General features: G+C 44.1%; 1 protein-coding gene across 1 annotated transcript; it reads left to right on the forward strand.

The window, feature by feature from the left end:
• The first annotated feature begins 1,135 nt into the window (after nucleotides 1–1,135).
• Nucleotides 1,136–12,114, forward strand: NRM (nurim). Its single transcript, XM_089508214.1, has 4 exons — nucleotides 1,136–1,301; nucleotides 4,819–5,021; nucleotides 6,689–6,865; nucleotides 9,150–12,114. Exons 1-4 carry the CDS (start codon nucleotides 1,136–1,138, stop codon nucleotides 9,468–9,470), a joined length of 867 nt encoding a protein of 288 aa, XP_089364340.1. The 3' UTR covers nucleotides 9,471–12,114.
• The last annotated feature ends 4,130 nt before the right edge of the window (nucleotides 12,115–16,244 follow it).

Consider the following 16,244-nt stretch of genomic DNA (forward strand, 5'->3'; position numbering starts at 1 on the left):
CTAGGCAGCTCCTGCTGGGGATGGTTTAGCTGGAGATCCTGCATTGGGCTTGCTCATGATGCCCATTCCAATTCTATGATCCTATAATTATCATGGTCTCCATCCTTTAGCTTCTATGCTCTGCTAGAAGTATGTGTTTTTGAATAGTCTCTCACCTTTATTCTGTTAGAAACCACAGAAAGTTAACATATATCTGGGACAGATTAAGGCCTTGGATGGAGCATCTAAATATGCCTGAGCACCTCTCACATAGTCAGTTAAAATGTGCACCATCTTCTTTGAGTTTAGTTTGTGACATTTCTTAACACATGAGGCAGTACCAAGACAGAAATGTCAACTGATGGATCCTTTGGTACTTCACCATATTAACTGTTTCTTTGTGGCTAACAGTTTGGTGTCTGCTTCCCCTGATGACTCAGTTTCCATGAAGTGGATTTGGCTTTGGACAGGCAGTGATGAACCATTGGCAGAACAGGAAATGCAACAGGAAGTATCTTTTAAAAAACATTCTTATCTTGGAGCGCCTATTGCTATTTTGGTGTGAAGCTAACTACATGGCTTAGTGTGATCTTGCTAGCGGTGTGGAGGTTGAGTCTCCTTAATCTGGAATTCCAAAATCCAGAATACTCCAAAATCGAACACTTTTTTCATGGTGGCCGAGACAGTGACACTTTTGTTTTCCGATGGTTCAATCTACACAAACTTTCTTTCATGCACAAAATATTATTAAAAATATTCCCAGCAGACAATGGATCATTAATTAAATAGATACCTGAGGCCTTGCCATTCAACAACAGAACAATACACAGATCAACATGTAAATCACTTCCTCTCAACCAACTCTGTGTGTGTGTGTGTGTGTGTGTGTGTATGCCCCACTCTCTTCCAGGCCAGCATTCTCTGAAGATGCCAGCCACAGATGTTTTATATTAGTGTTTGTTGTTGTTATTGGAGAGCCTTCCCTAGGCCGGTGTGTGACGTCACTCCCCTCCTGAGAATTCGAAGGGGGAGTCCCCTCCCGGAGGAGGGGAATGCCCTTAGTGACGTCACGGGCGGAGGGCGTGGGGATTCCGGGGGAAGCCCTGCCCCTCGCGGGGCGGTTCCTGCAGGCGGCGGGAGAAGCGCCTTCCCAGCCATGGCTGCCTCTGTCTCGCTGCTGCTGCTGCTGCTGCTGGTGCCGGCCCTGGGCAGCTTCCTTTTCGCCTTCGGGACCGGAGTGGAGCTGATCCGCTTCGTCTCCCTGCGGGCCCTCCTCCTCCAGCCGCCAGCCGGGCCTGGAGCCTCTTCCCCGCCCAGAACCGGTGCGAGAGCTGGGATCCTGGAGGGAGGATTTATTGGGGGGGAAGGAATGGGGCTGGCCCTGGCTGGCCTCAGTCTGGAAAAAGGATCAGCGACTGATTGATTTGGGAGCCAGTGTGGTGTAGGAGGAGGAGGAGGCACTGGGAGACCAGGGATGCGTCCACTGCAGAAAATCTCAAGGCTATGGAATTCTGGGAGTTGGAGTGTGTTGTGGGCCCAGAGCGGAGCACTCCAACTCCCAGAATTCCATAGCCTCCTTGAACCACACAAAGAGTTAAAGCGGTGCCAAACTGGGTTATTACTCCAGTGTGGATGCAGCCCAGAGGGATTGAATCCTGGCTCAGCCACAGAAACCCACAGGCTGACATCTTGGGCAAGAAGTCACACTCTCTCAGCCTCAGAGGGATGGCCATGGCAAAGGCAAACCTTGCCAAGCAGACCCCCTGAGAGGGTCGCCTTAGAGTCACCATAAACTGGAAATGACTTTGCAGGCACACAACAACAGACAGAAATGCGCGATTTGTTTATCCATATAATCCTAGCCAACCTGGGTGATTCTAGATGGGTAGCAAGAGACTTAGGCTGCAAACTGATTTCTTTCGCTTGCTTCTGCCCTGTATCACCCTTGGGAGTCCATCTTCCATCAACCGCCATGCAAGCGTGTGCAAGCATGACCCATACATATCCCCCCCCCCCCAGTAGCTATGAGAATGGTACAAGCAGGTTATCAATAAGGGGAAGTCGACTCCTTTAGTTGGTTCGCAGCCTTCATATCCTTTTCCAGCTTCAAGCTGCCAAGCTACTGCCAAAAAAAGTATTCAACAAAGTCACTAAAATGCACTCTAACCCTATGGACAGCTGCTAAGCTATGAGCACAAAACCCACCTTCCTGGTGGCAGAGGCCCAAGTGATTTGCACTGTCCTGTTGCCTTTGAAATCCCAGTGTTTGCGAGTACTTATTAATAATAATTAATAATATTGTTTAAAATTGACATCAGGCTATGTGGCAGAATTCAAAGATATGGCCATGTTAGTCTGTAGAAACAGCATGTGGAGAGATCTTGTAGCACCTTTGAGACTCACTGAAAGAAAGAAATTGGCAGTATGAGCTTTCATGGACTTTCATGGACTTCAGTCTACTTCATCAGACACATTAAGGCTATGTGGTGTTTGTCCCATCTCCAAGATATCTCAATATGTGCGCATATGCAAATACCAGTATTCCAAAATCCCAAAAAATCCTGAAATCCAGCATTTCAAATAAGGGAGAGTCAATCTGTATTAAAAGGAGGAAGGGATGGTGGGGCGAATGAGATGTAGCAGCGCTTTTGAGACTAACTAGTTTTTATTTTTCCATGAGTTTTTCTGGAAACAAGTCCACTTCTTTGGATGTTTGTAAGTGTTTCTTATACTGTAATGTAACTAAGAAACTAACAGACTCAAAATTGGAAATTTAGATCAAATCAGTATATAAAAATTAGCTGCCCTTTGCTGTCGCTGCTACACTGTTGCTGCTCTCTAGGTCTAGGAGCTGCCATGTCATAACTGAAGAGTGGTAAAATTTATAAAGTTCCCCTTTGATCTAACTCTCAGACAGGTGGGGAAAAGTATGTTCTACAGGCCTAATGCGAACCCCCAACTGAATTGCCCATATAATTCGCCTTTTGGGGGCACATAATTGCCCTTCAAAGGATCATTTGTCATTCCTAGAGACTTCTACCTTTAAAAGGCCTCTCTTAGGTCTTAAACAGCCCAACCATGCCACCCTCCAAACATGGCCAAATTGCTCCCCATTATTCCTAGTGGCATTTGTTGTTAGCTGCCCTCCAGTCATGGTGACCCTGTGAATGCGACATCTCCAAGCCCCCTGGTCCTCCACTGCTCTGCTTCAGACTCATGATTCTCTAATTGTGTCTATCCATCTGGCATGTGGTCTCTTTCTGTTGTCTTCTACCTTTCCTAGCATTAATGTCTTTTCTAATGAGTCCTGCCTTCTCATGATGTGGCCAAAGTATCCCAGCCTCAATTTGATCGTCCTGGCTTCCAAGGAAATTTCTGGTTTTATCTGCTCAAGAACCCATTTGTTTGTCTTTTGGCTGTCCAGGGTATCCTCGTCCAGGATTACGCCTCAAGAGAACTGATTTTCCTCTTATTTGGTTTCTTCACTGCCCAGCTCTTTTATCCATACATGGTGATGGGGAATACAGTGTCTTGGAAGATTCTAACTTTAGTGTTCAGTTGTATATCTTTACACTTTAGGATCTTGTCTAGTTCCTCCTTCATGGCTGCTTTCCCATTCCTAGTCATCTTCTGATTTCTTCACTGGAGTCTCCATTCTGATCAGTGTTTGATCCTTTGATCCAAGAAATGGGAACTCTTTTAACTATTTTGATTTCTTCATTGTCTAGGTTGAATCTGTGTAGCTGAATTTGTGTCGTTTGCCTAGTGGCATAGGTGGGCATTTTTAGTAAAACAAAACCACAGCGTAAAAAATAAATCAAGTGCTGAGTGGGGCTCAAAAATGTCTGACAGAGCACACTCTAATCTTCTAGCTTTCTGTAAAGTTTTAATCCTAGCCAAAACTGATCATGATCTTGCCCTTCACAGCCGTTGGACTGTAACCATTCTCACTGTTTTGGTCCCTGTACAACTAGAATGCCACACAGGTTCTATGCTTGCTGTGTGAGTGCTGCCCATCAGTGTTGGAGGTATTACTGCCACAAGCACAACACAATGTGGACCTAGTTAAAAGTTGCTTGTTAATCTTTTGAGTTCCTTTGGCATCATAAGATTTTGAACAGGATGAATAACTTTCTGAGGACTGCAGCAAACACTGATCTGATTTCAGAGGTCACACTAGCATTTGATTTTTACAACTGCATTGCTGCTGGCAGTAATTTTAGTGGTTCTCTTTGTTATTATTAGGTGTCAGAGGGTTCTTAGGAGCCAGGGTGGTGTAATGGTTTGAGTGTTGGGTTGTGACTCTGGAGACCAGACACCAAGGTTTTGAACCCCTCTCAACTGTGGAAACTTACTGGTGACCTTGGGCAAGTCACACTCTCTCAGCCTCAGAGGAAGGCAAAGGCAAACCTCTGAACAAATCTTGCCAAGAAAACCCCATGCTAGGTTCGCCTTTGGGTCTTCATCAACCAGAAACAACTTGAAGGCGCACAACAACCACCACCACAGAGTGTCCTGTACCATACGAAGCCTTCAAAGCCATAGAGCGGAGTTTCTTTTCTCTCCTGTCTCTAAGGGAGTGAAAAGATGAAAACAGACGTGGGGGGAAATTGCAGTTTTGAAGCTGGTCATGCTGGGGTATTATGGTGGTTGTGCAAAGGTCTGCAAATGCTGCATTTCCTAATGGACCATATGTGCCCCACCCTTTCTTTTAAGATGACCTAGGGAGAGAAAAGGCAGTGACAGATGAAAAATAGCTCGTAAGATCAGTTTCTGAAGCGCTATCTGAAATCTATGACTGCTCAGTAGGATGTGGTGTGATTGAGTTTCTCTTTGCAGATGCTGCTACTAGGCTTCAGTGGGGAGCTGCCCTGAGAGACCCCAAAGTTCTTCACCCCTTGTCAGTAGACATGGGCTTGATAGTCCTCTTCATCCTGCAACACAGCCTTATGGCCACTGACCGTGTAAAACGCTGGACCAGCAGCTGCTTTGGAGTCCTGCAGAGATCTTTCTACGTCTTTTGCACAGCTCTGGCCCTCCAGGTAGGTTTGGGGTAGCAGAGGAGCTGCAAGTGAGTTCTTGCCCATTTGAGTTTGAGATGCAGAATAAATTCTCCTAACACAGCAATTTTTCATTTGGCAAACTGAACCTTGTTGGAAGCGGGTACTGTATAGATTGTCAAAGCAAACCCTGCAGTTCCAGCTTCAGTCTTTGCTCCTGTATACACTGCTGTCCTTGGTCACACTTAAGAGCTTAATTAGGTGAAACTAAGGCCTGATACAGACAGGCCAAAATAAAGCTGCTTTGAGTCACTTTGGAGGTATGGTGTTTCAATGATGCATGCGTCTTAAGAGTCCAGAAACCGCACCAAAGCCACGCTCCAGTCCTAAGGACTGGAGTGCAGCTTTGGTGTGGCTTCCAGACTCTTAGGACACATGCATCATTGAAACACCATACCTCCAAAGTGACTCGAAGCAGCTTTATTTTGGCCTGTCAGGTCTAGGTTTCTTTCTTTTGTTGGAGGATGGAGAGAGAGTTCCAAAATTAATAATAATAATAAAGGCTGGAGATTTGTGGTGTTGTTGTTTTTTTTTAAATGGTTGGCTAATGCTTCCAAATCCTGCACATTCCAAGATGACATAGGTTACATAGCCCTATGCACAATTACGTTGGGGATTCATGAAGAAGAGAGCTATGCAGATATGATGGAAAAGGTGTGATGAAAAACAGACTTATTTGCATATGTGGTTTGAGTATCCTAATGTAAATCAGTTCTGGTACTCTATCCTGGACATGATGAAAGCCATCACGAAGTAAACAACAAAGCCCTGCCCAGATCTTCTACTACTTTTTCTTTATGCCAAAGAAAACAAACAACTGTGATACAAAGACTGTCATGTAATATTAGAGGCCAGTCATGACACCTCCATAGAGAGAAGACTATCACTTATTGACTATATAAACAAAGGACCATAACAGCTCCAACTGCCATCACACCATATTGGACCTTGAAAGGACACTTTACAGATAAAATACTTCTGTGTTTGTTGGGGGGAAATGCTCAAGTTATAAGATCTGAAAAGACTTAACAAAGCCTCATTAAGTATGAATGAACTGATATCCATAGCCTGTTGAAAATATCTCATTTATTGTTTTTTGTCCCAAAGTAGCTGTGTTAGTTTCTATCAGCATAAAAAGAAGGAAGAGAGGAGGAGGAAAAAAAGAAATGTGGCAGCACCTTTAAGACTAACTGGTTTTTATGTTAGCATGAGCTTTCATAGATGTAAACCCACTTTTTGAGATATAGCACACAGTACTGCATCCAAAGAAGTAGGTTTACGTGTATATTCATGAAAACCCATGCTAAAATAAAAACCAGTTAATCTTAAAGGTGCTACCATATTTCTTTTTTCCCCTCCCTCCCTCCCTCCCTCCCTCCCTCTCATGCCATTTGTTTTTTATTTTGACGTGTATTTTTGTGATTTTTTGTGTATATAAAATAAAATTTTAATGCCAATGTGATGTAGTTTTTGAGCATCTGACTACGACCCTTGGAAACTTGGGTTTGATTCCCCGCTTGGCCATGGAAACCCACTTGGTGACCTTGGTTACGTCACACACTCTCAGCCTCAGAAAACCCCAAGTCGCCATAAGTTGGAAGTGACTTGAAGTCACACAACAACAATGTTTATTTGTTTCTCCCATGTAGTTGCTTATGAGGTTCTGGCAACCAGTACAAGATGGTCCTGTCCTCTGGAATACAAGCACTGAACCTTGGATCACTTGGGTTCCACTTATCTGCTTTATTCTACACTTCATTGCCTGGCTGGTCATCTTTAGCATCATCCTCATCTTTGACTATGCAGAACTGATGGGAGTTAAACAGGTACCCTCTAATTTTTTCCCCTTTCATCTAGAAGGCTAACCCAAAGTTAATGCCATAGCTCTTCCAAGCAATGAGAAGTTCATGATAATATACTGTTCGCAGATGGTCTGGCTGATTCTTCATAAGATAGGGTGCTTTAATATGTCACAACAAGACATTTCAGAATGGGTAGCTGGAGAAAGAAGCTATGGGGGAGCCATAGTACTATGTGAGCCTCACAACAACCTATGGTTTGAACAAGTGAGAGTTTGCATCCATAGTGGGACAAAGGCAAAGAAAGCCATCTCTGTCTAGAGAGGAAGCTGCGAGTTTAATATTAGGGTGCTTTGATGTTATGGTTCCTATATATTGATGTTATTTTAAAATTGTTTGTTCCAAGCTGCCTGGAGAACCTAATTTTATGAGGTAGCATCTCATGTAATAAAAAACAATATATCTTTTTATATATATTCCTCATCCTGTTTGGTAATGATAGACATTGTAGTCCAACACATTAGGAGCACATTCCAAATATCAGATGTCAGTGAATGACCATTCCTACCCTTCTTCACCATGCCTTGCTGTCAAGGGTTGATGGGAACTGGAGTCTAGGAAAACCTTAATGGTCAAAGGTTTCCTTGGTCTGAGGCAGCAGAAGCCTGATATCCTCTGAAAAGCAGTAGCTCTTCTGATTTTACCATCAGAAGGTTTGATAGCTGTATCAGGAAATGCCAGGGGTACAAACTGGGACCTGTATGCAAAGTATGTGCTCTGCCACTGAGCTGTGCCCCTTCCTATCAGTGAATGCAAGGAACAAGATTTTGGACTGGACTTTAGATTAGACTTTGGTCTTATCCCTCAGGGTTGCTGTTGTGTTCTCTCAGGTCAGATGTGTATAGTCTCTGTCATAGGTGAGATGCAGCTCTGCTTGTCCCCTGTTGTCCATGATTTAATAATAATAATAATATTTGTTTATAATGCCCTTTCCACCAAAAAGTGAAACATCAAAGATATATAATCAAAATTTGACAATAAAACACATCACAATAAAATGCTAAAATTCTAAAAATAATATACTAAGGCCCTCTTTAGACGGGCCTTTTAGCATGTAAGGAATACGTGCTAGGGTAGCCTCGGGGCATCGCTTACAGATGCCCTTCAACCCTAGCACGTATTCCATACGTCAAAATGGCAGTACCCTGTACAGATGGGCGCTGCCATTTTGACATGATGGTCACACCGTGTCCAAACAGCGCGGCGCGGGCGTGACGTGCTCGCGCTGCGTCAGGCCGCTTGTGGCGGCCTAACAGTGGCACCGGAAGGAGCTCCAAAATGAAGCTCCTTCCTGGAGTGTGCCTTGTTCACGTGGCAACCAGATTGCCATGGAAAGGTGCCAGGGAGAAAGGGGCCAAGCGGCCCCTTTCTCCTCTGGCTGCGGCTCCCGGGGTGTCCTGGGGCATGAAGCCCCAAGGACACCCCTTTCCAGGCTGGGGGGAAGCAGCATTTTGCTGCTTCCCCGAGGGCTGGAAAAGCAGCGGATCGGGGCCTCCGGGGCTGCCACTGTGGTTGCTCAGGCCCTGATCTGGCGAGGATTGCGGCACCTGCAGGCCACCCCAAAGGGGCAGTCTGTATCCCGCCTATTATACTAAAAAGAAACTCCTTAACAGAGGAGAAAACAGACTTCTCTAGAACATCATTTGAAAATCAGAATGTGGTGCTGTCTTGTATTTAGCTCATCAGGATAAAGCTTTCTTTTCCTCTTCTATCCTTGATTCTGCTGTACCCAAAACTCTGAGTGGATTCTGAAATGGAGGGTGGGTTCCACACACCCCTCCTGGAACATGTTTCCCTCCGGGAAATGGTTCTAGCTATGACATTGGATTGCAGTTCCCATCATCTCTGTCTGTTAGTTGTGCCGGCTTGAACTGATTGGAATGATAGCCAGCAACATCAGGAAGGCCATATGTTCCCCTCCCTTGGACCAGGCCTCTGTAAGGTGGGGAATGTATGGCTTCAAAATGTTGTTGGAATACATCTTTCCATCAACTTGAACCAAGAGAGGGGGCGATGGGAGCTGTGGTCCAACTTTTCCTATCCCTTACCTGCTTAGATGCCTAGGCGAAATCTACAATTGTATGTCCTCTTCTCAAAAGTGTCTATGCATCATGCAGAAGTGTCTATGCAAATGTTTCCTGCATGGCAGGGGGGTTAACTAGATGGTAATTGGGATCCTTCTAATTCTATGATTCTCTCTGCAAATGCAGAGAGAAGGTTTTTTCTCCACTAATCCACTGTCATTTCACAGGTTTACTACCACTGCCTGGGCATGGGGGATCCTTTGGCAGTGAAGTCCTCACGAGCCGTCCGCCTCTACGCCCACCTTCGCCACCCTGTGTACCTGGAGTTTCTCCTCATCCTCTGGGCCGTTCCTTGCCTCTCCCTCGACCGCCTGCTGCTTGCCTTGCTTTTCACAGCCTATCTGACCTGTGCCCACAGCCTCGACCAGCAAGACTACCTCTACCTCCGAGCCCAACTGGACAAGAAGTTCCAGGTCTTTTCCCGTGAAGAGGCAGCCTATGGTGACTTGTTGGCTCAGAATGGCCCTTCAACCTACAAGGAAAACTGAATGGGTTTGGTCTGTAGGAAAGACGGTCCTAATTTTGGCTTCCTGGGGCCTGTGGCTTTAGTACCTCGCATGCAAAGCACTGAATGATGCACTGTGTCTTACCTTCTTTTTCCTTTTGTGCACTCAGGATTTAATAGCGAAACAGTTCTGGCTTCCAGTGTGCCCTGCCCAGCTATGACTCACTCAAAAACAAAGTATGTATGCAGAGTTGGAGTATTTATTCCCACACTAAAGCATGAAGGTTAGAAGCTTGCCTGAGAGAGGTGTGAACTTGGGAAGCCTGGGTTCTACCCCAATAAAATCTTTGGAGGAAACAATCAGTAGAGGATTATGGAAGATATGTTGGGACCAGAGAGTTTTGACCCCTTCCTGAGAGAGACAAGTGAGAGCTAGTGATGGCTGATACGTTTCTTTCTTTTTGCTGGATGGTTCTTTTGCATTTGAATATTGCCTGGTAAGCAGGTGGCTCAAAAAACAAAGTCTTCCTTATCTTAAGCAAAGCTGAATCTGCTGGAATTTAGTGACTGTATACATCACAGCAGCTTTTCCAGCATGAGGGAGAGAGAAAAAGAAGCAAACTTGAACTTCTCCAATCTTGAGAATAGAAGTGTTAAACTTCAGCCTGAGAGAACATGGTTTAATTTATAGATACATGTTTCTTTTTTTAAAAAAAAATGCTGAAGCATCTTTTTATATTCTAATAAACGCTAACTAAATTTTTATTGCAGGGTTTATGCCAAAATGATTTTTGAAGCACAGGATTTTAACTTTGATAATAAGCTACCATTCCTTTAAAAAAAAAACCTTAACAACACCCCCCCAAGCAGATTAGAAAAGTGGGTTGCTATGGTGTTCTTATACTATCCCCCACCCCCATGTAAATATATTTCTTCTAAGGCATTTTGCTTGGCAAATATAGAGAATTAATCACCCATTTGAATGCTTGTTCTTCCATCAATTTATGTCATTCTTAACTATTCCAAAGGATTCTTAATTCACAGCAGAGTTGGGCAAGTGCAACCGTCCGGATGCTGCACTGCAATTCCCATCAGTTCCCTAGCCATCACAGCCAGTGCTATGGAATACTGGGAGTTTGAGTTCTGGAGGGCTGCCCATCCTGATTCAGAGGTTGGGACCTACTTGGGTCATAGAGGAAAATGAGTGCCTTAAAAGGATTCCTTTCAAAACCCCTTCAGCCTTGATACAGGCATAGGGAATGCGCATCCCTCCAGATTTTGTTTAACTAAAATTCCCATACATTGGCTGTAACAGCTAGAGTTGATGGAAGCTGCAATCCAACAATATTTATAGGGTTGCTCCTTATGCCCCTTATTCTTAATGTAAGACCTCTGTGGGATGGGTTTTACCCACAGGATGAGTCTCATTTTCTCTCATCAGAATAATGGGAATAATCCAGAGGTACAAAAGTTACTTTTTTAAGACAGCAGCTCCTGGTGGATGGGTGAGTTTCTCAGGTAAAATAGCCATTGTTTGGGTATAGATATAGATATTGCTTTGTCAGGCTTTTGTCCTGGGAGTTGTGATTCCTAGATTTGATTCTTTTGCACTGAGAGTATAAATGCTTGCCACTGTTCATCCCAGAGACAAGCATCTTTTTTTTAAAGACAGGATTAGAGAAGCTGTGACCCTCCAAATCTTGTCAAACTCCTAACTGCCAGTATCCCCTGGCTGGAGCTGATGGGAATTGTATTCCAATGGAGGCACACACATTTAAGAGCTCCAGAACAGAGTATTGCTTTTTTGTCCCAGGATTTATTGTATTCTGAATAAGCAATAGCAATAGCAGCTGCATTTATACACTGCTTCATAATGTACTAAGCAGTCTCTAAGTGGTTTACAACTGTAAGCTAATTGCCCCCAATAAGCTGGGTACTCATTTTAGCAACCTCGGAAGGATTCAAGCCTGAGTTGCACTTGAGCCCTGGCTAGTATTGAACTCGCAACCTTATGGTTTTGATTGAGTGGCTGCAGTACATGCATTTAACCACTGCACCACCAGGACTCTTCTAAGTGGTCTTCCCTAACCTAGCGGTTATAAGGAAACAATGGGAACCCATCACTTCTAGATGTTGTAATCAGGTATGGAAGCAGGCAGGCAGATCCAGACCCTGCACCTTCAGAAATCTCTTGGAAGGGAGATTTAGTCACAGGTAAATTCTTCTATCAATGCTAGCGGCAGCTGTTGGTTTCCACACTTTTGGTTAACCTGTTAGAGCGGCCCAAGATGCTGAACTCTTGTCCCCAAAATAGGTTCAGCACATTGGATAACTTCTTTAAAGTTCTCTGTAAAACCCAAAATGGATTTATAGCCCCAGGGGTGAGCAGTCACACTGATCTGTGTGATGCTTTGAATGAAACAAGTTATATCTTGGGTAATTCTATGAAATAAAGATGCAGGAGGCATTTCAGGAACTAGACCTGGAACCCCTAGTATTGTTGGACTCTAGAATCATGGTTCCTGCTGGGCTGTACCTGGGTATAGATGACACTTTTCGCATTAACCAATAACCCAATGCCTTGAACATCCACCAGTGCGTTCTCTTTAAAGGCTGGCATGCTTTTATTACAGCTTTAAAAAAAAATTGTAACCCAATGCCAATAAAGCATTTTTTTAAAGTTGTGGATTTCTGTGTTATGTGATGAAATAATGGTTTATAAAACTGTTGCTTTTCAGTTTGCTTCTATTCTGTACTGAAGTTTAGGTCTAACTTAGTAATGGAAGACATATAGACTACCAGATGTTCTTTAACTTTTTACTTCCAGCATCCCGTCAGCATGGCCACTGATCCAACTGTATGATTCTACAATCAGAGGCTAACAAGAACTGCAGTCCTTTGGGGTATGTTTATGTGGGTAGGTAAGTTCCCTGCCAGTGGTTCTAAACTTTCAGGGATCTATTTTCTTAAAACAGTGGTAAGCAAAGAGACCTGAGTGTAATCCTAATCGCCCTTGACAAATTTCAATGCAGCAGAAAGTTTCTCCAAAATGTCATTGACAAGATGTTTAAGAAATTGAACTGTTATATACTTTTGGTGTGGTTAAGATTTTGTAGGCCCTGCTCCAGCTGTTCCTCGGTGTCCCATAATTGCAAAAGCCCCTACAGGTCAACAATATAGGCTTTGTGATTAAATCTGGTTACCTGGGTGCTGTGGGAGAGGATTGTAATAGGTCGAGTCAGTTCCTGCATTCCTGTTCCAAATCAGTCAGGAGAAAGGGGACCCCATCAGATTTTGGAAGCAGTATATCACAAATAAATTTATCATCACTCAGAGGAAAGCAATGGCAAGCCGGCTCTGAGCATTCCTTGTCTTAAAAAGCCCTATAAAATGCATAGGGTCACCATAAGTAGACAGGCAACTTGAAGGCACATACACACAATTTCCTTTTGCAACAAAGACATAATTATGTGACACTGGTTATAATGTACTCAGTGTTACCTGTACTCACTTTGCAATGTAGAGAGATCTTGTAGCACCTTTGAGACTAACTGAAAGAAATTGGCAGCATAAAAATATGCAACGCTTCACAAATTTGTGTGTCATTCGCAAGGGTGACACGCAAATTTGTGAAACGTTCCATATGTTACAAAGATGCTACAAGATCTCGCTATGTACTGATTCTACAGACAACATGGCTATATTTTAGAATTTTATCCCTATGCAATGTAATTGCAACAGGTTTTACACTGGACTCTTCCCATTCAAGTGGATTTGGTTCATTGAATCAATAAACTGGAAGAGGTTCTCCTTCGCACAAAAAAGTGGACAGTAGCACCCCATCCATAATCAGTGATGGCATGTGCATACAGACACTGTGTGCCTGCACATCCTTTCCAACATTGTGACCCTATCACAGGGTTTTCTTGGCAGATTTGTTCAGAGAAGGCTGCTGTTGCCATTGCCATCCTTGGAGGCTGAGAAAGTGTGACTTGGGCAAAATTCTCTTTGACTCTTGCCAAGGCAACCCTGTTGCCTTAGGGTCACCATAAGTCAGAAATGACTTGAAGGCATACAACAAGAGGTGCTATGGGGACACAAGTGGGGGAAACTGTTCCAACTGGACCTACCTCAGTCTGGGTCCAAAGGGGCATTTGTCTGAAATTTCCTCCTTTTTCTTTTGTGGACATCTTATATGCTGTTCCCTGATGGAAGGAGAGCCAAAAAATGCTCCCCTCCCCCCCCCCCCCCCAAAAAAATCCACCCACTAGCAACACTCTTCTGCACCAGTCAACTTTCCAAATCTGGGGTTGTTCCCAAAGGCAGACTGTGGCACAGGACTAGAGAGAGACACTGCCAGAGATATATCTGCTGGAGGCAAAGGATAATTTACTTCTTTGGGTTCTTGCATAATAGGCTTTGTTCTTGTTCTCTCACCTCTGAGAAACTGGCATGTCTTCATGGTACCTTTCCTAGCTTCAGAGAGGGGAAAGAAAGAATGGCCCTGTGCATTGCTAGCATACAGACTGCTCCAAACACCCCCCAAAGGAATGTGGCCCTCAACAAGAGAGAGTTGGGTTCCCTCTCACCATTACAAGAAAACGGCTGGCATCTCATCAGTGACTTACACAGATATAAGTCCACCTTATGCCTGCTTCTTTTTTGTCATTGCAGAGGCTGGTATTCTGTTCTGTCTTCCACAATAAGCATAGCCTTTGTTCCAGACTCACTGCTTAGCCACTGCAGCCCACCACAGCCATTCATTGGCAGATGGAGAGTGGGGAGAAGAATCAGAGAAACATCTGGCTATGCCCTTGTGGTCAGACATTGACTGGTAAAGGACTTTGGTCAGTGCATTCAACTTTTAAAGAATGAAGTAGTGCCAGTTTCCTTCCTTTTATTATCCACCAGGAAACTCTAGCCAGAATCCTGTTGGTGGACTACAGTAGGGGTTGCACGTTTGCCAGGATTATTAAAAAATGACAATGGAAGGTAAACATATTCTACCAGATCTGAACAGTCTGTTTCTCCAATACCTTACTTCTTTCACAATCCCTGGTTCATGGCCTTTTCCTGCCACCACAGCTATGCCAGCATAGTATACTAACAGGACTCCAGCAAAAATGGTACACTCCAGGCAAAGGTCCTTCTTCATTAGCTACGTTGGTAGAAACTAGCCTCATTCTCAACCAAAACATGGACATGTCTAAATTAGTGTTGTCTATGATGATAGACAGCAGTGTTGCAGAGTGTCAACCCTGCTCTGCACAATCCTTTCCCTAGTGGAGCCAAGGAATTGAACCTGGGGCCTTGCTCTAAATCAGGAGTGGGAAATCTGGGTTCCCCAGCCCTGTATTAAAACTATGAAGAACAAATTCCTCTTTTTAAGTTAACACATCACATAATTGAGAAACATTTCTTAACAGTTTAAAACCTAAACAGGAGTGCTCTTGTGCATTTTTCAAAAGATTATACTAGGGTGGTTAATAATGGGGTATTATTTGGATAAAATAATTATCCTGGATAAAAGTTAAAGCTCTAGTCTGGGCACCGTGACTGAGAAGACCCTGTCCTACATTGCTAGTGTGATCAAAGTGTGCAGGCAATTCATGAAGGAGAAGAGATCCCTTGAAAGGCAGTTGGTTTTAGTTCATGACAAGTTTGAAATGGATTAACAATGGAACCAAGATCCAAACATGTTGGGCATCACTGTTGGGGGTCACACTGTTTGTGCTGCCAGATGTTATGCTTCCATCATGTCCTAAATCTGCAGGTAGGACAGACTGCCTCAGGCCTCCTGAGGTATTTAAGCAATCACATGTAACTACATTCAGGGTCTAAAAATGTGATGTGGGGGGCTGCTCTAGTGGGCCAGGGACATTTCTGTCCAGGAATCTGCCATACACACAAAGGAAACTTGTGTGGTGAAAAGACCACACATGTGGCTTTATAAAACATATTTCCAGGCAAAACAAAGTGCAAGGGAGGAAATTGCCATTTTTAAAAACAGAATGGTGGCTTCTAGGTAGAGCAAGTCTCCTTTTTTGGCTGGAAAACAAATTTTTGAGCATGGAGGATGTGTCTTGAGTCTGCAAAAATAAGTGAGGGCTACATGCAGCCTGATGTTTCCTGCTCTTGGACTAGAAGTGATCTCTCCTGTCCCTCCTAATGCCACAGTTCCAAGGGGTGAGCAAAGTACAGCCCCTGAATCTCATTTCTGTGATCCCTGTTCTGCAACCCCCCCTCCAAATAATCCTTTAAAAAAATAATCTTTGTGGCAAAATTTTCAGGCAATGTTTACTGCCAAACCACACAGAACCCCCCCCCCCATGTGACTACATTAAAAAAAAAAACTTCCACCAAACCCCCACAACCTGATACTACCCCCCAAATACCCCCGTTTCTTCTGTAATCCCTCTCAAAGGTGGCAGAAACTGATGTAATGGGAGTTTCGGTCACCATTTAGAGAGAGAGTGCAAAGGAAAACAAAGATATTTGGCTTCATGGGGACGGGTGCAACATACAGGGGTTCTGGAGAGGAAAACTGGCCCCTGGCCCCCAGGCAGTTGCCCATCCCTGCTTGGCAAGGTCGACGGTCAAGGATTATAATAGTTATAGTCCAAAAAATCTTGAGGGCACTGGGTTGCCCTTGTCTGTCAAAGCACAGGGGATGCCTCAGAACTTCATGTTCTTTTCACGAGCTCTCCAGAACTGCCCGTGAAGCCACTGTTAAGACAGCATGATAAGATAGGATAATCTTCTGTTTTATGCCTTAACACACACACGCCCATGCCCTCTCCACAGCCATGGAGATGGG

The sequence above is a fragment of the Sceloporus occidentalis genome, unplaced genomic scaffold, assembly GCF_023333645.1.
Source record: "Sceloporus occidentalis isolate IW3139 unplaced genomic scaffold, rSceOcc1.0.p SCAF_1, whole genome shotgun sequence".
NCBI lineage: Eukaryota > Metazoa > Chordata > Lepidosauria > Squamata > Phrynosomatidae > Sceloporus > Sceloporus occidentalis.

What these genes read in the sequence shown, in the direction of transcription:
- NRM (XM_089508214.1), top strand. Translation starts at nt 1,136, where the DNA reads ATGGCTGCCTCTGTCTCGCTGCTGCTGCTGCTGCTGCTGGTGCCGGCC. An exon ending in GCACAGCTCTGGCCCTCCAG is followed by an intron (nt 5,022 to 6,688) that starts GTAGGTTTGGGG and finishes TCTCCCATGTAG; the next exon opens with TTGCTTATGAGGTTCTGGCA. An exon ending in AACTGATGGGAGTTAAACAG is followed by an intron (nt 6,866 to 9,149) that starts GTACCCTCTAAT and finishes GTCATTTCACAG; the next exon opens with GTTTACTACCACTGCCTGGG.